The following is a 22,347-nucleotide window of genomic DNA, read 5'->3' on the forward strand; positions in this document are numbered from 1 at the left end:
TTTGTTTGTTTGTTTGTTTGTTGTCGTCGGCCTCATGTGTTTAAACATGTTCCCAAATGTCATATCCATGTTACAGAGCCAGGGGTCTCCAAATAAGCCGCAGTAACCTGTAAATTTGGCCAGCTACATGTACATGTGTTTTCTCTCCTTGCACCCCTGCCCCTGCCCCAATTTGACATCCCCAAACATGCCAAACCTTACCTGTCTTGGTCCCCAACCATTATAATTGTAAACAAGCAAAATTTCTGCCAATTTTCCTCTGGTTGACTTTGACAAAATCTTGTATGCCGTCCTGAAGCTTTTTACATTTAGTTTAAAAAGGAAAGTGATGGATGGGGAATGGTGATGGATATCTAAGATGGCTTCCTGGAGAGAAATCGTCCGGATCTTTCAAGGAAGAGCATTTATCAAAATGAGTCGAAAGTCATGGAATAACAGACAGTGCAACCTGACTCTGCAAAATTCAAATCAATGCAATCAGTCAAAGGGTTCTCCCAAGGATTTGTCAAAACTGTGGGTCATTCTAGACCCAATTTTTTAAAGTTTGGCCAAAGGACGCTAGGTCCTTGCTCTATGATTGAAACAAGATCTTAGAATGCTTTTTATTTGTTTATCTTGGTTTTAAAGACACTGGACACTACTGGTTTGTCGAAGACTAGTCTTCACAGTTGGTGTACTCAACATACATGTAAATGCATAAAATAACAAACCTGTGAAAATTTGAGCTCAATCGGTCGTCGAAGTTGTGATTTATTAATGAAAGAAAAAACACCCTTGTCGCACCATGGTCACACGAAGTTGTGTGCTTTCAGATGCTTGATTTCGAGACCTCAAATTGTAAATCTGAGGTCTCAAAATCAAATTCGTGGAAAATTACTTCTTTCTCAAAAACTATGTCACTTCAGAGGGAGCTGTTTCTCACAATGTTTTATATTATAACACCCCTTACAAGTATTCTGTTTGCTCATTGGCTTAGAGCGCGTCACATGACATGTCTTAGTTTTGCTAGACGACGGCACACGGCGTGCAGTACCCAGACGTCCGTTGCGTGTACGAGGATGATAAATTAATAGTCTGTTACCAGTTCGGATTGCACGACACTACATGCAGCACAGTAAAAGTTTTTGCAATCTATATTCGCGTCGTCCGTGGATTGTAGCATTCAGGTCTGTAATTTAGTAATAATAGTACAGTATTTAGAGAAATGTGTGGGGTGTTATAAAACAAATATTGACTGCTTTTTACTCGTGCAATGGTTAAAAATATGGCTCCCTCGGTGATCCCCGTAGCGTTCTATTTTCCCTCGGCTTCGCCTCGGGAAAATAGAATGCTCCGGGGATCACCTCGGGAGTCATAGTTTTAACCATAGCACTCGAAGCAGTCAATATTTGTATACTATCAACCTCTTACCAATAGTGTCCACTGCCTTTAAATGCACTAATAAGCATTTTAGAGTATTATAAATGGTTTTATCTTGATGATTTTTGTGAAAGTAGTCATCAAAAACCCACAATATAAATATATTATTTATTAATTTTTGTTGCAAAACTGTAAAAATGTTTGCATATTGGCACACAATGCGCACGTATCGGCCCAATATGCTAGCCTGTGGCTGGGGAAACCCTGAGTCTGTAGACCGCCCCTACTGCACATGTACTCATTAGAAGATGGTACTAGAGTTTAAAGGAACATCACAGAAAATTGGTTTTTGCTAAAACAGTTCTTGGCAGTGTAAGCACTTTATGTAATCCATCATCACATGTACATAAACTGACACACCTGTAGAAGTTTGAGATAGGTCGGCCATCTGGGTCACGAGAGAATAGTGGAAAAACCGATTTCAAATTTTGACTTGCATTGATGTCAAAACAAAAATGAATAAAACGCGAAAACGGATTATTTTATTTTTCAATGAATATGACATTTCAGACAGAAATATTTTAAGGGATGTTTTCTACTATCATCATTATTAGACAGTGTAAGTTTTATGTAAATCTGTGATCTTCACAATTTTAGTTTTTTTACCAATTTGGACCAATTCTGTAACGTTCCTTTAAACAGCCCTACATAATGATAGAAAATTAGCAGTGACTTATTTCATGTGAGCAATAGCACAAATTTAATGTGAAATTTCATTGAGGACGTCAGGGACGTACATTTATTTACAAGAGCTAATTTTAAAAATAATAAAACAGCTCAAAATAGAGTTGCTATGCATCACTTGATTTCCCTTTCTAAATGTCAACATTTAAAATAAATTGTTAAAATAACACCCTGTTTTTTGGTCAGATTGTCTGACGTTGTAGATTTATAACAAATTCACCTGGAAATAATTATGTAAAGCTTTCCTTTTTTGCTATCGACACGGACATTATGACTCTCTACGTCACAACAGAGGAGGACCTACGTGCACACATGCATGTAAAGACCCTTTTTAGTTATGCAACTTCAAATTTAGTACCGTCTTGCACAGAAAATGAGTTCTCCTATTCATCCAATACTAAAAATATCAAGGGATAACAACATGTCATCTGCAGTGCAATGAGAACCCTGGCTAGAAAGCTAGACTTCCCAATGTCCACTATCACTTCGTCTCAACTGACTAAAGCATTGCAAGTCACAAACCATAAAACAAACTGATTTTTCAGACAAATATTTATATCACATCTAAATGTACATACCCTGAGAAATTATATTCTCATTACAATTGCACAAATTATTTGTTTTCACAGAGAGAATGATTCATTAGAGGGAAATCCTGTCTGTAGAGGGACTTGTAGCCAGTCTATGCCATTCCCAGCACCTGATGACGTACATAGACGCACGTTTGTGGTTTCATGTTTTCTTGCAAGTCGACGGCCGGCCACGGCCCTCTGTCTAATGTCCTGACCTTTCTATATAATGCTGGTCTCTCTGATTGAATCCTGTTAAGGTCTCTTAGAGTCCTACACGCCTAGTGTGCATGGTTTTCACACACCATGGTTAAATACTCATGTGTGTATAAACACACCTACATTAAGGGTTTTCAATCTAGTAGTGAGTTTTCAGGGCTATCCAGCTCTAATGCAAAGTAGATTATAAGACATTTTATAGCAATCATGAAATACAAATCATTGCTTCTCAAATGAGTAGAAATCATTATAATCGGGGCTGATTATAATTATGGGAATTTTCAGAAAAAAATTGCACAAGTTAATTTTGAATGAAGAAGTTAAATATTTTGACGTAGGTTTTGTGTGCTTAGGAAACAGTCACTTAATTTAAATACTACAATCTGTACACTCAATCGGTTAAATAACAATATCAAATTATTATTACCTTCACCATCTATTGGTTCCAATCACTTTGATAATGTGTGTAGTGTTGTTGGTTGCTTTTTTTTTTGGGGGGGGGGGGGGGGGGGTTATAACAAAAATGAGATGGCCATGCTCATAAGCCACTGAAACGGAAATACAAACCATATGTTAGTTTTTTTGAAAATTATTAAAAGAAAGATATGTTGTAAATTTCATATACATTGTAGATGATCATGATTATAAGGAAGTACTGGAAATATTTTTTTCTGCTAAATGTTGACTTGAAATCTACAAAAAAAAAAGTATTTTCAGATGAGACTATGGTCGTATTGTATCGATTTAATAGGAAAACATACATGTAGTGACAACGACCACAAGAAAAATACCAATCATGTATATAAATTCCAGCAGCTGGTTTTATTCCTTCTTCATCCATATACATTGAGGCCAATTTCCACTACATGCTCTCAATCATGTCCAATTTAAGTAATTCAAAACTTCAGCAGAAGTTGTTTCCCTCCTAGTTCCAATTATTTGAAATGAAACACAGACGTTAATCTAGGGTCAACCTGAAAAAAGGGACAGGAAATAACACTTGACGAGCTGCTAAGCAATAGAAGAAATGCCCCAATTAACTCCGGAAAACCTTTGACATGATTGTAAGTTGACTGTGTATTCTATTGACGAAGTAAAACACACAGACATTGTAGGTAGCAACTCACTGTCAGGAAATTACAACAGGTCTAGGATAATAATGGCTTCAAGACAACCTTGTCTTTCGTTTTCTGGTTTGGGGTTGGGTCAGGTTTTGTTTGCTGTCTTTGAGTATTTTGTTGTCTGTTTCTCTGATTGATTTTGAACATGATTTGGAATGATGTGTTTATATATAGCCCTTCAGTTTGTTTGAAGAAAATGGCCATCAGAAAATCAATCATATTTTTACAAACTTCTAACTTTCACCAGGCTTAAGTATTAACCGGATATACATACATTTAACAATTTTATGTATGGAGCTAAATTTGACCCTCATCAATATTTTGTAGACTTGAGCTAAATTGCTCTATACAACTGTACGTATGTAGTCTCCTTGCACAGACTTCACGTGCTACTGTCTGCCGCCCTCGTTATTTTAGGAGTTTGCATGTTACAACTATGGTGACCGTGGAAATGCCTGCATGACCTAGAAGAAGCACTGCAATGTATAACACACGGTGACATTTACTTCCAAAATGGGACAACTCAGATGATTGTTGTGATTACAAGATTATTGCGATGATGATGCGGGGTGAATTGGGTCAATAAATGTGGTCCCAGGTACTTACACATGTAGATTGATTCCAGTACTGACAAATTGATATGATCTCCTGATTCAGTCTAGGAAAATATTTGTACTATACACAATGTAAGTTTACCCCCCCCCCCCCCCCCCGGCTTTCTTCTGGCATTCTGGAAGAGTGTATGACACGATACAATCCTCTAGCACGGTGTTTTCCCTGTCGGATGAGGTCAGCAAGATTTGTAAACTTATAAACTACTTAGGCCCAATTACATTAAGCTGTGTTAAACAGAAGACATGCTTAGCAATTTTTATTTTTTTATTTTGCTAAGCAGAAATGAGTGGGGTACCAGTCGCAGTTCAGTGTTAGTTTAGTGGTTTAAACCCGCCGAGGCCTGGTTCTTTATAATTTACCTTGACTTCGTCTCGGTAAAATTATCAAGAACCAGGCCTTGTTGGGATTAAACCACTAGTTGAAAACCTCTTCACCACACATTGATTCCCTTATTATATCCATGATTCTTTCTTCCCACAGAAAATGTTGGACAAGTTACAGGACCTATCAGCCCTGTTGGACATGGCGGAACCAGACATCAGGTCGCTGGGCGTCCACTGCGACTGTGATGAGAAGTTAACAAGGAGGCTTCTAGCTTCCAGCAAAAACCTAAAGAAAGCTTTCAAAGGTAAACAATAACAATATAACATCAGCGCATTCCACAGGTGTTTCTAAGTGCTTTTTTAACATTGTCTGAAAAGATGTATAGCGCTTTCCACAGGCGTTTCAAAAGGATTTTAGAAACATTGTCTGAAAAGATGTGTTTTTAACTGAGACTTGAATGAGCTGATCGAAGATGAGTGAGGGATGTGTTCCAGCAAGTTGTTGCAGCTACTGAGAATGCTCTATTGCCATAGAGGGTGTTCGTGGGAAAGTTGAAGATGAATGTTGGATTTTGATCAAAGGCTCATGAATGAAGTATGCATTAAACGTGGTGGGAGAGTTGAAGGCTCGGGTTGTTTTGTAAGTTTATGGGAGGTTAGCGATTCAATTGCGCTAATAGTGAGACTGTTGATAAGCCCCAATCAAGTATTAACACCTTTAACCAAGCGTCATAGTGATAGTGCTAGCCCGCTCTTGAAGAAAATACTGGAACATTTCACGGTGCACCAAGGCAATGGCCAAAGGCAGTTGCCTCTGTTTCCTTCATGAAAGTAGTTAAGCCCGCTGTGAACTGACCTACACAAGTTGGGTGAAATAAACCAATCTTCTTTTTCAACCTAAATTCTAGAAATTTAGTCCCGGAAGTTAAAACATGAGACAGTCCTTTTAATCAGGGATGTCAATGAAAGAATTTCTCATTAAAGTCAAGTTCCTTCATGATGCAAATTAATATCCATGGTGTATATCAATCGGGTGTGCTTTTCATGATGAGTTGAGCACTGAGCTAGAATAATTTGCAAGCATGAATGACATTTGTGATGTCACCGGAGCCACAAACTGACACACATGATGTAGATACCAGTGAAAGCTGGGTTCTTTTACGTGCATTACACAACACACAGGACCTATAGCTTTATGTCCCATCCGAAGGACCCAGCAATAATGGTTTTAAAGTGTCTTGCCGTGCTCCAACAGTTACACGGACTGTAGTTATTCCTCTAGTATGACCAGAGCTCCCAACTCTCCATGATTCTGCAGAAAGTTCCCTGAAAATAAGTAAATCTTTCCATGTTCTGATGAACAAATTTAAAGTCTCCCTGACTTTTTGCTATTAGAATTAGAATTACTTATTCAGCCAACGTTAAAAAAAAGTTAAAAACCTAAAACATCAGAAATTGTAGTGTACCTCGAGCTCTCTAGATTTAACACAAAATTACATTTAAAAACATTAATAATAATAATAGTAATAAACAGTTCTTATATAGCGCATAATACAAAATAAAGTCTCTAAGCGCTTGTGTGATTGAAGAGATGGGTTTACAAAGAAAATACAAAAATATAAATATATACAAATATACATAGGCTACAAAAAGCAGAAAACAAACTAGTTATCATTAAAAACATGAACAGCATGAGGATAAAAACTATCTGTGAACCGCTTACTACAAAATGCTTAAGACGACGATTAGAAGGGAGGAATTGGAAATAATCAGCTGCTGGGTGAAATTTGTCCTGCATTAAGGACCTAGTGCGTTTACACATTCTGTCATAATAGATTGATTCCAGTGATGGCAGGCTAGCACCGATAATTCTCTCTGCTGAATGTAAAAGTATCTCGCTGATTGGTGAAAAAAAAACTCCCTCATTGCAAGCAACAAATGCTGGCTGCTCTATAAGAGTGAGGTGGAGCTTTTTTATCATTGTGGTTTTTTGTGTTTGGCGTGGTGATTCCAAACAGTCATTAACAGATTCTTACTTTCTTTCACTCCCCAGTCTTCTCCATGGTCCTCCCTAAAGCATCTCAACTCCAAGGAGGAGGTACCACCAACCTCCAGGATGTCTCCGACAGGGAACCAGACTCTAGCTCCTACACCTCCAACAGCCCGGAGAGCGTCAGCCCCCAACAAAAACGAACCTCCACCTCGTCCATCGGCTCAGCATCATCCGAACCTCTTTGTATCCGCGTCCCTATCACGCCCCCGTACAACATAGAAACCTACCAGAGAAACTTATATACAGTCACCCCGCCCCAAACGCCAAAACAATGGGGGAAGAACAAAACAAAAGGGACCCCTCCGCCCAATAAGAGAATGATAACGGTCAACTTGGCCCCGCCTGATACTCAACTGAAGAGGTGTAAATCGACTGAAGCTTCTTTGCCGAATAAGATTGATATTGAAATCGGTGGCTCCTTGTCAAGGTACAGTATGTCAACCAATCAAAGCCATTCAACTCCAGCGACTTTTTTTAGGGGAATTCGCAAGATAACAAGGCTTGTAACGCAAAATGTGTAATCGAACCAGAACTGTTTTAACAAGACTAGTAAAACCAACATGAGAAAATTATACATGTATTTTACCATTTTGCAGTTTTTTTTGTTTTTTTTTCAATTTTACTAGCATAGCAAAATGTTAAAATGCTTACCCGAACTTACTTACTTTGTGATGTACACATGTAAGCATTGATTATAGTACAAGAAGTACATTGTGTGTAAAAGCATCAGTAATCCACAACGAGTTTCACGCAAAAGCCAAAAGTACACACTGTCTTGGAATATTCGTCACAAATTGCTTTAAGGCAACAATTACAGAAAGGACTCAAGAGAGATTCGGACTCATGGCCTTCTACGTACTGACATCTCAACCTTACAGCTGCGGAACACCCCAAGAGGGATTCATACCCATGGCTTTCTTAATGACGTCTTAACCTCAACAGCAGAAGAGTTGCCCCCTAAAGATTGTGAAGGGAAAGTTCCCTTATCAGGCATCGCTGAACATTTATTTATAGGATGGCTGTGGCACAGATTTATTTGTTTCCTGTGGTGATAAGGCTCAGTACTCACTGACTGCCCACTGCCCCAGGGACAAGGGATACTACGAAACTTCAGAGGGAGTTTGACCTATGACCTTATTAGAAGTGTTATCTGAAAGATTTACAGAAATAGACAAACCGACTGATAGATCTATAGATTGTAGTGGAGCAGCTTTTGTGACATCTTATCGTTGAAATGGTTGTGGAAATTATTAACAATTCAAAGAATAAGCTTCCCATTTGCCAATTTTTATGGGGTTTTTTTTATTCATTGGAATTGAACTTTTGCTTAAATTTTTTTAAGCAAAAGTTCAATTCTTTAAGTATGTGTCTTTTTCTGGACACAATATCTATTGATTAATTAATTAATTAATTTATTTGTTTGATTGTATATTTATTTTATTTATCATATTTTTTTTTTTTATCTGCATACTATCCTTAAAACCCTAAAGGGGTTGAAAAAAAAAACTTTTCTGCAATGGTCAGTTTGCGAGCTATTTATGTAAATTAGTATTGATCACGTGACATAATCATGACAACCGTCATGATCAAGCGGATCCTCCCGTTGTTTTTAAAATGCAATTTGTCAAAATACGCAAATCGCTCTGTGAGGATGTGATCCTACTGAACTCAGTCAAAAGGGACTCAGATTCCATGATCTTATAAAATTGACATCTAAATAGCAGGACCACTGAGCCTACTAAAAAGAAGCGGACAGGTCAAGTCTCTAGCCATCAATTTCCACAAATATAGTATTGATGCGCTTACACTCCCCCAAGGGTGTTTGTTGTCGCCATGTTTAACAACTGTTCCCGAACTGGACGCTTTTTTCCAACCTGTTCGACATCTATTTCAATAACTCTGACCTTTATTGTGTTGGTTATTACAGAATAAAAGGTAGTAAGATTCCTGCGGCACTCAAGAAACAGAGCTCAGGAGGAAGCTGCGAGGCGAATCTCAATTATTCTCGCCGGTTTTCCGAGGACACAATGGACAGCAGTCGAACATCTCCACAAAAGGGTTCACCTGGTCGATACAACTCTGTGTGCGCTTTTGAGGGAAAAGCCAGTGAGTTTTGACGCTTAGTATCTTTGCTAGTTTATTTTTATGCTTTGCTGTTTTTGTTCCTGTTCTGTCATGTCTGTTGCATTGAGATTAAGTGACACGATTTGCAGTTTTACGTTTTAGATTTGTTGGTTGATAATCTATAAAAGGTCAAAGTGGAGCACTGTCTCCGTTCTGTGATTAATTTCATTTTGCTTCTTTAGATGTTTATGGTCAACCTTTAGTATTGTTGTTTGTTTTCTCTCATTAAATGTTTGGTTTTGAAAATGGTTTGTTTTAGGCTGGTTGCTGCATTGCTGGTTGCTTCATTATCAATGCAATGGGTATTACGGTTGACAGGGAACCAAACAATAATGGTGTGGGTCCAGCCGACTGGTTCGGTGTTGAAAAGCATCCCTGTTTAATTTGAAATATTGACCAGTGAAAAAGCTGATGGACTAGTGAAAGGACAAGGTACCTGGTCCTGCAGGTCAGTCACTGAAAAGGTTAAAGGTAAACCTTGGCTTTACATCTCAACCAACTTGCCTTTCAAGGCACATTTAGTCTCCGTTTGATCTGAGCCAAAATAAGACCTGCTACGCTCTCAAATTTACTCATCATAGAAAATATTACACGGTAAAAAGGGTATGAAAAAAACCTGGATCATACTTGATGCGATACAAATGTTGACGTCACAATTTCGCAACAAATAGTTCTAAAGAGTTGAGATGTGCTTAACTCCTGTGAAACATTCGCAGCGAAACCAGGGCTGTGACGTCAAAATTTGCTTTGCAGGAAGTATGAAAGTGGCTTTAAGGTTAAGGTGTCATCGATGTGATATTAATCTCTTCATGGTACATTAAAGAAGTGGCTGTTCCAAAAAGAACCCGGGGGTAAAAGCTACATGTAGGTCTTATCGCTTCATTGCATAGCATCTCTCCAGCAGTACTTACTAGCGAAAGAAACAGTCCAGCATTTCTCTGAGGAATGAACAGTGTATTCTTTTTTGAAACATTGAGACTTATCTTACCCCTTGCCAACTCTTCTTGATTTTTACCGAAAGATCCCTATAAAGCATTCTTTCCATGTTCCGAAGAACAAAATTTGAAGCTCTCCTTGATTATGGAAACTTTTTCCCTATTATGATAAATGTAGTTTGACCATAGAGTCCTTACTCTATGGTTCTACATTATCGTCTTCCTGATTGTACAAAATTGCCCTGATTGCAAGACGAAAATGTTGGTAGCTCTTCATCGGCTTAGCTTCAAATCTTTCACAAGATAAACAGCTAAAATTATATGAGCTGTTCAGGTTCATTAGTTTTTTACTGTTGCCCTGCTAATGTTTGCCTACATGTGGCTTTTTAGACGCATCAAGCATAATGCTGCTTATCGGGGCTCGATGTCATGGCCTTGCCTACCGCTGAATTCTGTTGAACACCAAAATCCATTTTAATAAAGCCATGAACCAGAAAATGTTGTTCTGCATCCAAATGCACTTGTGTACTTCATCCATGTATCATTACTAATGGAGAGACTTGCGCAAGTCTCATGACTCACAATGACTTTGTGTACATGAAGTGCCTCATGACTAACATTTAACACATGATTACATCAATGTACTCTATGCATGGGCTGTGGTAAATCACATATCAACTGGTCAAAGTACATTAATATGGGTGTTTCATAGTTTGAGGGCTTGTGTAGGATATCAGTTGCAGGGATGGTCTCTCTGTAGTGGTATTGCATGCCTTGAAAGGGCACAGCAAAATTCCGCTAGTAAGCAGCACTTCTGTGAAAGCACAGTGCACCATGGCAATTGCTGTGGGTGCTCTGGGTTATTTCGGGGCCTGGTATTTGAGAGCCTAAGGCCAAATCCAAATTGGTTGCTACAGCTTTGGCTATGACTGTGGCTAAGGATGTTGCTATGGACATCCTATACTTCAATGCATGATGAGACGGCGACCAAGCCGTAGCTGTCGCCGCCACCAATTCAGATGCGGCCTCAGCTAGGGTTCAAAGAGGCAACTCTGACCCACATCCACATGATGTGCATGGTTGTCAAAGACGCTTTGCAGAAATAAATATGGAAAGAGTCTTGGCAGTCTCAAAGTCAAATCACTTACCTCAAAGTGATCTCCTCAATCTATTCAAAAGAAAGATTTTGAGATAGTACTAAAAAAAAAAAAAAGCAAGACTTTAAAGATCAAAGATAAACACCAAGTAGAAACACTCCAAGGACCTCATTTCAATTCAGTGCGCTTTGGCAAAATTTCCCAAATTTAGGTCCAGAATGTCCCTGTTCTAGGGAGAACCCTTACACACACTGTCCAAACGTTTAACGGTTCTATTTAGTCTGGCTTCCAGTCTCTCCAGGTGATAAACACAAAAGGCACTTTTGTGTATCTTTTCAATATCACAGGGAATGAGATACAGGTTTCATTACTTGAAGTAGACACTGACCTTCAACTTATGTTGAGTTTGTCTCGCAAAGATTTTTTTGTTCTCTTTCTTTTTAACGAAAACCTTGCCCTTTACACACAAAATGCTAGAAACTTATGAAACAATTCCTGGTGTGAGGAATGCTATTTTTTTTCAAGTTCAGTCAAGAGGGACATTCAATAAAAAAAAAATTTTTTGTTCATATTTTTTTTCACATTTCCTCAACATTTTCTGCATGGAAATAAACTGTTTAACAAACTGGTACCCAAATATTGAATATTTGAGCACCTAACAATTAGGTACCCAAATATTGGATAAATGTTGGATATTATGAGCTCATTAAAGCAAGCTAACTGGTACTTTGAGCTCGTTTCAACACAAACTGGTACCCAAACATTGGATTTTGAGCACATTACAACACACTGTTTCACACACTATGGTACTTCAGGTTTTGAGTTTTGCATCTCTTGTCATAGCCCTAAATATATTTATGTTAGACATGTTGCATGTTTAATAACCTTGACTATTTAGCTCTCTTTTTTTTTAGTTTTATCCGCTGAAATTTGCATGTCATTAGTATAATTTTGTAGTTTCATTTAGATCACCATTATTAGTTTGCTTGACAATCTAGATAAATAAATTAGTGCTCCAATAACTTCAAAAACATGCTTTTATTAAAATCCAACTCAACTTTAGTTTAAAAACGTGAATACATTTACCAGTTATACATCTCTCCTTCTAGAATCTCCACCATCATTGGTGAGATCCATTCATAAACAGCACTCCACACCAAATGGAGCCATCCTGACTGCGTATAGCAAATCCGAGACTAATTTAAAACAAGGTACCAACGACGAATACTCTCTTTTTTTGAGTACAAATTTCTTTTTAGACAAATATCTTCTTTAACTCTTTCATGCGCTGACCAGTTGCTTGATACTGGTTTAAATCTCTTCAGAAAAATAGTTGTAAAACAAGAAATAAAGATCACATGGTCACACAGTTTCAGAATGGGAAAGAGGACTCTAGACGGTGCTATTATATGCTCATCTGGAGGTTGCTTTATAAACTTTTCATTTGAACCATATGACGTAGCAACTGTCTCTATATACTGGGGAATTCAAATTTAAGCTGTAACTTGTGACTAAGCAAGTCATTGTACCAGACATTATTCAAATAAAACTTAAAGACACTGGACACTATTGGTAATTGTCAAAGAAAATTGTCTGAAAATTTGAGCTCAATCGGTCATCAAAGTTGCGAGATAATAATAATAGAAAAAACGCCCTTGTCACACGAAGTTGTGTGCTTTCAGATGCTTGATTTCAAGACCTCAAATTCTAAATCTGAGGTCTCGAAATCAAATTCGTGGTAAATCACTTCTTTCTCGAAAAGTACTCCACTTCAGAGTGAGCCGTTTCTCACAATGTTATATACTACCAACCTCTCCCCATTACTCGTTACCAAGAAAGGTTTTATGCTAATAATTATTTTGAGTAATTACCAATAGTGTCCACTGCCTTTGAACATGGCATCATTCAGCCATAGTGAGGCTGAATACAAAATTAGTATGGGACCTAAATGAATGAGAATCAGCATGTGTATTCAGTATTAAGAATACAGGGAGCCAGACAAAGGTCTAGCATAATGTTGCCTAGAGCAGGCGTGATATTCATTCTACTTAATTCTGATTTCCAATTGTTTAGCCCTCAACAAAATTGTTATTAAAGAGCCTAGAAAATTCTTTAAAAGCCAACCATACATGTATGTAGGTCAGCCCTTGTACTCAAAATACTTTTCACCCTTTTCCAAGGGCATAGGCCCTTTTCGAAACCACGGCTTCGGCTCCCGATTCGGCTCAGGCTAGCTTGGCCCCGCAGTTGTATTGACAATTATGCGTGCTTTGCGTACACGCGCTCGGGGCTTCAGACGAGAGAACGGAGCCTGAAGGCGAATCCAAAGCAGAAGCCGTGGATTCGAAAAAGGCCCTAATATGATTCCTTCAAAAGACAGAATTGGCATGTGAAGTCAGTGTTCATGTTTAAATGCATGCCTAGTGAAAGTTGTAAATATCACCTGTTTTGTATTGCTGTGTGAAAATGAATGTTGAATGAATTAATCTGCACGAGTTTGTCTTGTGCTTACACACCCTGTATAAAAGGATAATAATTTTAGTATTTAATGTTTAAGTGCACTGATGCCAATACGAACCTCACTGGTCAAAACATTAATATAAATCTTACCAGCTTGATGCAAGGTAAAAACAACTGTCCATCAAAAAGAGGCCATTGTCACATGTTATTTTGGATGGTAACTTGTTACTGGTCAGGAAATGAAATTTGATGTTGAGTGGGTGTACATCATGAAATATGCAAATCTTACTTTAAAACAGTCTAGTACATCTACCTTTATGTGTAACTATAAAAATGTTTTTTCTTTAGATACTCTCGCTGTACCCCCTCGCTCACCTAGAACCCCCCGTAGCAACATGGTACATTCCATAAAGCACCGGTAAGTTCCTTTTTTTTTTAAAGACCCGGTCACACAGGCCCCGACAACGAGAACGAAAACAAGAACTATTAAAAAGCACGCCCTCGATTGAATGAATGGGAGTGGGCGTATTCTGCGTGGAGCATTTCAACCAATAGAATGCGTTCTCTTTGCGTCGTAATCGTTATCGTTTTCGTTATCGCTGCAGTGTGACTTGACCTTAAGACATTAGTTCATGAATTTATCAGCTGTGATTGACATGATATTAATTTCAGGGATGAGAAACTTCAGACTAGTATCAGATTCTGATTTTCGCTGCTGTACTTTTCTCCAATTAAAACAAAACATGCTCTTTGAACTACTTTTCCAGCGCAGGGGATACTGTTCCTAAAAGCACTGTTACTAAAAGCTCCTTTAACTCCAGGAGTTACCAAAGGGTGGAACTGCCATAATTTTGACACATTTTCAATTAAGTCTGGATTCCCAATTTCAGACTTTTTTGTCAGCAATGACTCTAATTCCTGTAATTTCAAATGATTTATAAACGTAAAATAGATATTGCATTTATGTGTAAATCATTATAGGTTTTTAAGATATTGACCATACATTTTCTTTTTCTTTTTAGGTTTAGCAAAAAGAAATTCTTCCCTCCTCAAAACTGTGATTACTGCCACAAGATTATGCTGAATGGCTACAAATGTAAAGATTGCAGGTAGGTGCAGACCTTTTACTTAATATTTTTGAAGAAGAAAAAAACATTTACATTTAGCATGTTTTTAAAGATTTAATTTGGGGTTGAAAAAGAAAATTGACTATAGCCAGGGATCACACCCAAGTTTACGATATAACCTGAGGAGTGGCAGCAGAGGGATCACCTTTCATTCAAAACATCAAGCAATGAAAACTGGGAAAGTTGTTTTATGGTTCCGGATTGAACAAAGAAAATTGACATGCCAACTCTCTTCAAACTGATTGAAATTGTAGATCTTTTTTGGAGACACAAACTGGGACATTTGGATGCAATTATATATTCTATAAATTTCTTAAATGATAAAAGCTGAAGAAAAACCATGCTGTCGTTTTATGTGAAAACACAAATGTCTTTATTTATACATTCGTGATTGCTTTGTTAAATATTTCTTTAAAAGTAATAACTTCAGTAATATCTTCCCGTTGCTCTGTATTTGTTTTAGATATGTCTGTCACAATAAGTGCCAACCCAACGCTGAGAAGGTACACTCCTGTGGATTACCTCCAGGATATGAGAAGATTTTTAAAGACTCGTATGAGAATAAATATGGAGGTAATGAGCAATTTTTGAATTATTCAATATTATTATTGTTATTATTTATTTAGCCAAGATTTCAACAAACAGTACAATATATAACATTACTGATAAAATATAATAATCTTGAAATATCACAGTCCTGCAAAAACAACTTCAATGGTCATTGGAGTTGGGGTGGATAATTATATAAAGAATAAAAGGAGGTTTCTGACCCAACCCAACTGATTGTCATTTCAACTGTATTTTTCCCTGTACAGGAAGTGGAACCCAGTCGCCTCTACTCAGCAGAAGGACAGGTGTGTAGAATGATAACAAAAATAAACAACTTTCAAATTAATGATGCTTTTATCAATTAGGGGCATTGTAAAATGATGTCTTGTCGAATACTTTGTGAATGCAAAAGAGGCATCCCTAGTTATTGCCTAGGTGCCCCTTAAAATGTTCCAGTAGGGAGGAATTTAAAATTAGACGGGCAGTAACTCAAGATTGAATCTCATTTTTTTTTAAGGTTTTCCGGGTTACCTGGGTTTCAACCTTCAGTTGTCTCAAGTTACCGCTTGTTTAATTCTGCAGTTCTCCTTACCGCGGAGAAAACGCCTTGGTGCCCTTACCCTTTTCAGAATCATGAATAAAAAAAAAAAAATCCAGCATCAGGCCTGCTTTCCCACCAACAATGATTATATTTTGTTGTGTTTTCTGTTTGATAGCACACTCTGAAGCAAGTTTGACGTTACCCGGTCAGGACCACCGTTACCCCCCGTCAATGCCAGCGTTCTCACTCGGGGAATCCAGCTCCAACCCATCCTCAACAAACTCATCTACTTCATCTAGCCCGGTGCCGTTCACTGCCTCCTCCTCAAGTACAACTCCGCCCACTCCGGCACACCCTTCTCCATCACCGCACATGGAGTGCAAGCCCCAGTTTCAATTCCCAGGTTAGTTGTCCGCTATCTCGGTGTTCAAAAAAGTTCAGGAACTTCAAGTTCTTGTCTAATATTCAATCTTAATTGTTGTGTAAAGAATTAAAGCCATTGGCAGTTTCGGAACAGAAAAAAAAAGGGTCACAGATAGCCAAATAACTTACAGGGTTTACAGAAGGTAATGGTGAAAGACTTCTCTTGAAATATTATTCCATGAAATCTTTACTTTTCGAGAAAACATTAAAACAATTATCAATTCTCGATATCCAGAATAACAGATTTGTTTAAAACACATGTCATGACACAGCGAAACGTGCGGAAACAAGGGTGGGTTTTTCTGTTATTTTCTCCCGACTCCGATGACCGATTGAGCCTAAATTTTCACAGGTTTGTTATTATATATAAGTTGTGATACACGAAGTGTGGGCCTTTGGACAATCCTGTTCACCAAAAGTTTCCAATGGCTTTATAAATGAACACTGCATGTTGTTATTGGTTTCTTTACGTTTTTTGTTTTTTACAAACTTTTTAAAATAAGAGACATTAGACATTTCATTTTCATTCAGTAATCATCGGAAGGTTAGCATGCCTTTTCATGTGCCTACAGTTAGCAGTGCTATGAGATAAAAACTCACACAGTAAGCACAAAATCGGCCGTTAAGCAGCTCTATGAAATTTGGCCCTGGTAAAATGAAGCATGAATGTAAAAGTACCATACATCAAAAAAAAAAACCCAGATGTTTATAATGATTTGTTTATATTTGTACAGATGTAGCACCAAATGGCCTTCTGAACCCACACTTTGATACATACAGGTGAGACTAGTTAATGATAATATTGTTATAATAATAATATAAATAATAATATCAACTCTTATTCCCAAAGAACCAGCATTGCATCTCCAACATTATTACCCCCTGGTCACTGGGTCAATTGTTTCATTCCTGAAACCATCTCTATCTCGGTATGCAGTGCACCAAACTAAACCAATCACAAGAACCATCTCTGCCCTTACAGGTTCCCCTTTACCCCCGGGTGATGCACAAGGACACGAGTGTCACGACCAGGATTCAAACCCACACACTGATGACTCAGAATATTTTTTAATACTATTCTTGAAATAAAAAAAAACATATGTGGTGTTAACTTGTTTTAAGACACTCCCTGAAGGTGTTTTTCTCCAAAAATGAGTTGAACGTTAAATGCCAAGAATAACTGAAATTTTTTTTACAATTTCATCAAATGAATAGATGATTTTTAGTAGTAAGTAATTTTAACCATTGACTGTTTATCATTGCAGGGATTCTATCCATGCCTCTATCAACAGTGACAGGACAATCACAGTGGATTCTCATAACTCAAATGATTCCCATGATGTAAGCCAACATTTTAGCTTTATAAAATGTCTTTATCTTTTCATTTTATTCCCTTGTATCCCTTTTTTCTTAATCTTTATTTTGTGATAAGTAAGAATAGTTACAATTATAGTGGATTTTCATTACTCAAATGATATACACGATAAACACTTGCTTTCCCAATTTTGTCCACACAAAAAAAGTACGTAGTTAAATTACCTTTTTTTCTAAGTCATTGAGAAACTCTGAAAGGAATGTAATTTATAAAATCACATGTGACTAATGATCTTTGGGGTTCTTTTCCCCCTGTATTTTTCTAGCCTTTTACAGACTCAGAGAGAACTTTACCCGAAAAGGTAGAATACATTGACGATGTGGATATGACAGACCAAGTCTTACATCGGAAAAACAGTGTAAGTTAAATTTTCATGTATCTTGGGTCTATTTTAAGGGAAGGAATACGTTTGTGAATCACTCTTAAAATGAATGACAACAAAAACCATTGGTTTAGAAGCCTACAGCAGCTTCCGATGGTATAAAGCATTTTGAGAAACATTTTGCTTCAAAGTAATGTGGTTATGTTAAAAGATATCAGTTTTTTATGCCCCAAGGGTGGTTCGATTCCCGGCTGGGCCATATGTGAGTTGAGTTGTGCGTTGGTTCTCTGCTGTGCCACGAGGTTTTTTCCATACCATCCAGTTTTCCTCCCTCGGGAAAAAAAAATCAAACACTTTCGATCTTTGGCTGTGCTCCATGGTCATAATGAGTTGATGTGGCTGGCAGCCAAAGGCCCCCTTGCATGCCAGCTTCTCGAACACGTTGTAGCCGCGTCCTTCGCAATTCAGCTCTTAGCTGTGAGTAAGGATGATTAGCCCCCCCCCCCAAGTTATTATAATTATTAAAACTTGAATCAGAGTGTATATTCCTATCAGGGATTATCATCCTGCTTTGACATATTCGCTCTGGATTTTTAGTGATGTCTCAAAAACCCGACCACCTTTTATAAATGAAGTTTTTCGCATGTTAGTTATATTGTATACATCTACATTTATATTGGATTAAAATAATTGAACCGATCAACAAACCAAAGTAACTTTGCCTCTAAAAGTGTGCTTAGGGGTTCATACCTACTTTTACAAGAGTTTCTAAGGTCTTAAGATGTGAATTGAGATTAATTTGTTGTCTGATTTTATTCCATTATAGGCAAAGTCAAACGTGTTATCAGAATGGGAAATTCCCCCAGACCAGCTTGTCATCCAAGATCTTGTAGGCACAGGACGATTCGGACCTGTTTATAAGTAAGTTCAGTCAATAATATTGCTTCAGTTGGACAAACTTAGGAAGTGTCAAGGCCGAGCGGTTAAGAGCACCAAATTCAAACTGTTGTTTCTGATCAGCAGAGTGTAGTTTCAGGTCCCGGTGGTGACACTTGTAATCAAGACACTTAACCATGATTGCTTCGTATAGTTGGGGAGGAGGTGCTTTCTGCTCTACCAGCCAGGCTTCTGATGGATGGTACCCAAATTGTGAAATTTGTTCTATATCTTCAACTCTCAGTCATTACTCAATTATACAGCTGATTATTTGGGGCCCTAATATAATATAAAAATACATCAAAAGATAAAGTACAAAAAGTGACAAGCAGAAGGCCCGTAAAAAGGGAAATTAATTACTAAAAATGAACACAAGGCCTTGCATACACAAAAGGAAATGGAGACTGAATGAATTTAATTATTGTGTTTCTGTTTGGATTCAGGGGCAAATGGCACGGAGAAGTTGCAGTCAAGATGCTTAATATAGATATGAACGATGATGAACAACTACAAGCCTTCAAAACAGAGGTCAGTTCAGAAATAAGTCAATGCTAATATATTCAGTGAATAAAGATATGAACTACATGTATGTCAATGCAAATTTGGTTGTGGCCATAGGGTGATAACAAATGTAGCTAAATGCAATGTTTTCTATCCTTATTTTAGAATTAAAAGTTTCATAAATTACAAACGGCAATGGTTTGAAAAGTATCCCCTTAGTAATTGTTGTTTCCAGCTTGCTTTTTTGATTCTACGAATGTCCTGAATAAGATTCTAGAAGATTTGGAACCATCAACGATAGCAGAGGTTTCTAACAAACTGAAAACATGTGTTTCCTCTCTCCAGGTGTCGCAGTTCAAGAAAACCAGGCATGACTACGTTGTACTGTTCATGGGAACGTACCTGAAGCCACCAAACTTAGCAATTGTTACAAGGTAAAAATTTGTAGGATTTATAATAATGCATGGTTGAGTAATGTTTAAAGTAACAACATGTACATAAATAGGATTTGAAACTTTGCATGGTGTGAATACAATCTAGTAAGATCTGCGTTAACACCATGTACTTGAGTAGGCTTTCGTAGATAACAACCACTTCTTCAGATGCAATAATAATAATATAATAATAAAGACTTGTAATGCACACATATCCACACTGCTAGGTGTTACAGGCGCAGAAGGCAACAAGCCAAGTACATGCTACATACAAAAATTAGATACTTCAAATGCTAAATGAAATAGTAAAAATGGGGTTTTTATAGAATTGGAAGATACCTCTGTGAAATTTCTTAAATGCATAGGAAACAGAAATAAATTGTCAAGACCTTAGAGGGAATGTGTACATTTCTAACAACTGTTGTTTACTTTCATTGCAGTTTATGCACAGGGAATACACTCTACACGAGTATACATCAAAGAAACATTCGTTTTGGAATGAACAGGACAGTTGCCATAGCAACACAAATTGCTCAGGTAAGAAATACATTGGCTGAGAGTCGCGCAATGCTCATACTGAGATAATTGTTTGACCTCGGGTATGGCTGCCGCATGTCAACCAAACTCAAAAATATAACATTTTTAGAAAAGCAGGCACAGAGACAAGCTATTTTTCCATAAAAACAGGATGAAAGTGTAAAAAGAGCCTGAGATCGAACATGTTATATTCACCTCCATGACAAATATGTCTTTGAAACTTTGAAATGGAAAACATTTCCTCAATTTACCCAGATTTTTCTGTTGTTTTATAATCACTTTAATACTGACATTCCATTAAGAAGGTTGTATTTTTTTTTTTTCCAACAGGGTATGGGTTACCTTCATGCTAAGGGCATTATACACAAGGATCTCAAGTCTAAGAATATCTTTCTTGAGAGGGGCAAAGTGGTCATCACTGACTTTGCTCTCTTTAGCATTATGAGACTCTCCAGAGAAAACAGGTAAGTACAAAGCAGGAATTCCAATATTTGTAACATTTTATTTTTACAAAGTTTTCTCGCCACTAAGCATTCTAAAAGAACAAATACTGTTTCAATTCAATATAACAATTGATTGTGCAAGTCTCGTGCTCACCGGAGCGAGAAAACACCACAAACGAAGAACTTATTTTTTATGAAATCAAATCTTTGCTTTAAATTATTCTTTATGCCTAAGCTTAGGCGATATCTCGATATAACCGAAAATCGCGATACCATTTCTTTAACGATTACCGTATCGTCTTGATTTTTTGTTAATCAAATTATCGGCAAATCTTGGTTTTGATGAAGTATTATGATGTCTTCCCTAATTGAGATGTCTTGCAACCACAACGGGCTGTTCCCGCAAGATTCCCCAATTGAAAAAAAATAACATCAAAGACTTTAGTGCCAAGGTGGTCTCCCACAGACACATCAGAAGTAACACAATGTAGCAATTACCTCCCCTGTGTGGAAGCCTTGTGCGCCGCCGAACTGCAGACCACAATGGGATCATATTACACAAACCACAACCCATCCACAACCCGTTTTGTGAATGAGAAGTCACCCCGTGTGCATTATGGATGCTTATTGGTTAGCTAGAATGAAATGGGCAGGGTATACACACATGTAAGAACAGTCATGCGCAGTAGACACTTTAAAAGACACTTTATTAGTGTGTAACTCATAGAGCTATAACACCACGGGTAGACAGTACACCTCAGTCTACTGGTCAGACAGGGGCATTGTCAGGGTATTCTTTTGTTACTCTGCGGTTTTGCGGGTCATTCGAAATCCTTGGTGCCCGTTAGCCCTTTAAATGCTATAGTAGAAATTTACTATTTTGTAACACAATTTTGCAATCTTTTTTAGTAGTGTTGGTTATAAAAAGAACCAACATGTAGAAAGAATATGAAAGAACCATTTACAAAGTTGTGAACTATCTTTAATTTGTTCTCCTGTTGTCCATTTTGATCAGGCGACCTAATGTAATGATCATCCCAGATGGTTGGTTATGCTACCTCGGTCCTGAGCTGATTCGATCCCTACGTGTTGACGCTAATGGTAGTTCAGATAGAGAGTTGCCATTCTCAACTATGTCCGATGTCTACGCGTTTGGGTGAGTACTCCAAACTTCCAACCTTGTTCCCACCATAGGTCTGTAGCCAGCCTCTGTGTTTTCTACAAATTTGTTCATGTGAACCATGATATGGTAAATGTGCCACCAGTGTGTCTGACCTAGTTCCTCCAAATAGAATTTTTGAGACCAGACTTTCTGCTTCTTCTCATCCATACACTCTTGATTTGCTGACATGTAGAACAAGGAGCCATTCCAACAGCTTTATTCCTCATACTTGCTTCTTAACTCCTTGTCTGGTGCATGGTTCCCTCCAACCTACAATCTAGACTGTTTGAGAAGCGGTATCAATTCCTAATGTACCTTCAGCTCCCTTGAGTAATTTTTAACTTAATAATTTGTCTTTATGTAGCCCCTGAACTTGCG

At 37.7% G+C, this 22,347-nt stretch overlaps 1 protein-coding gene across 2 annotated transcripts in view; it reads left to right on the top strand.

Annotated features, from left to right (window-relative positions):
• The window catches only part of LOC117290273 (kinase suppressor of Ras 2-like), a 43,966-nt gene that overhangs the window by 18,759 nt on the left and 2,860 nt on the right, over positions 1–22,347 (top strand). Inside the window, exons 3-20 of one of the 2 annotated variants that reach the window (XM_033771577.1) lie at positions 5,108–5,255; positions 7,004–7,430; positions 8,931–9,109; positions 12,269–12,370; positions 13,968–14,037; positions 14,642–14,728; positions 15,210–15,319; positions 15,562–15,600; positions 16,012–16,239; positions 16,994–17,039; positions 17,525–17,600; positions 17,900–17,992; positions 18,783–18,877; positions 19,336–19,420; positions 19,739–19,827; positions 20,268–20,364; positions 20,695–20,828; positions 21,823–21,963. In XM_033771577.1, the coding sequence (XP_033627468.1) occupies positions 5,108–5,255; positions 7,004–7,430; positions 8,931–9,109; positions 12,269–12,370; positions 13,968–14,037; positions 14,642–14,728; positions 15,210–15,319; positions 15,562–15,600; positions 16,012–16,239; positions 16,994–17,039; positions 17,525–17,600; positions 17,900–17,992; positions 18,783–18,877; positions 19,336–19,420; positions 19,739–19,827; positions 20,268–20,364; positions 20,695–20,828; positions 21,823–21,963 (2,246 nt within the window). The remainder of the gene's footprint in view (positions 1–5,107; positions 5,256–7,003; positions 7,431–8,930; positions 9,110–12,268; positions 12,371–13,967; positions 14,038–14,641; positions 14,729–15,209; positions 15,320–15,561; positions 15,601–16,011; positions 16,240–16,993; positions 17,040–17,524; positions 17,601–17,899; positions 17,993–18,782; positions 18,878–19,335; positions 19,421–19,738; positions 19,828–20,267; positions 20,365–20,694; positions 20,829–21,822; positions 21,964–22,347) is intronic. The other variant, XM_033771578.1, reaches the window with a different exon arrangement.

This window comes from Asterias rubens, chromosome 5 (assembly GCF_902459465.1).
Source record: "Asterias rubens chromosome 5, eAstRub1.3, whole genome shotgun sequence".
Classification (NCBI taxonomy): domain Eukaryota; kingdom Metazoa; phylum Echinodermata; class Asteroidea; order Forcipulatida; family Asteriidae; genus Asterias; species Asterias rubens.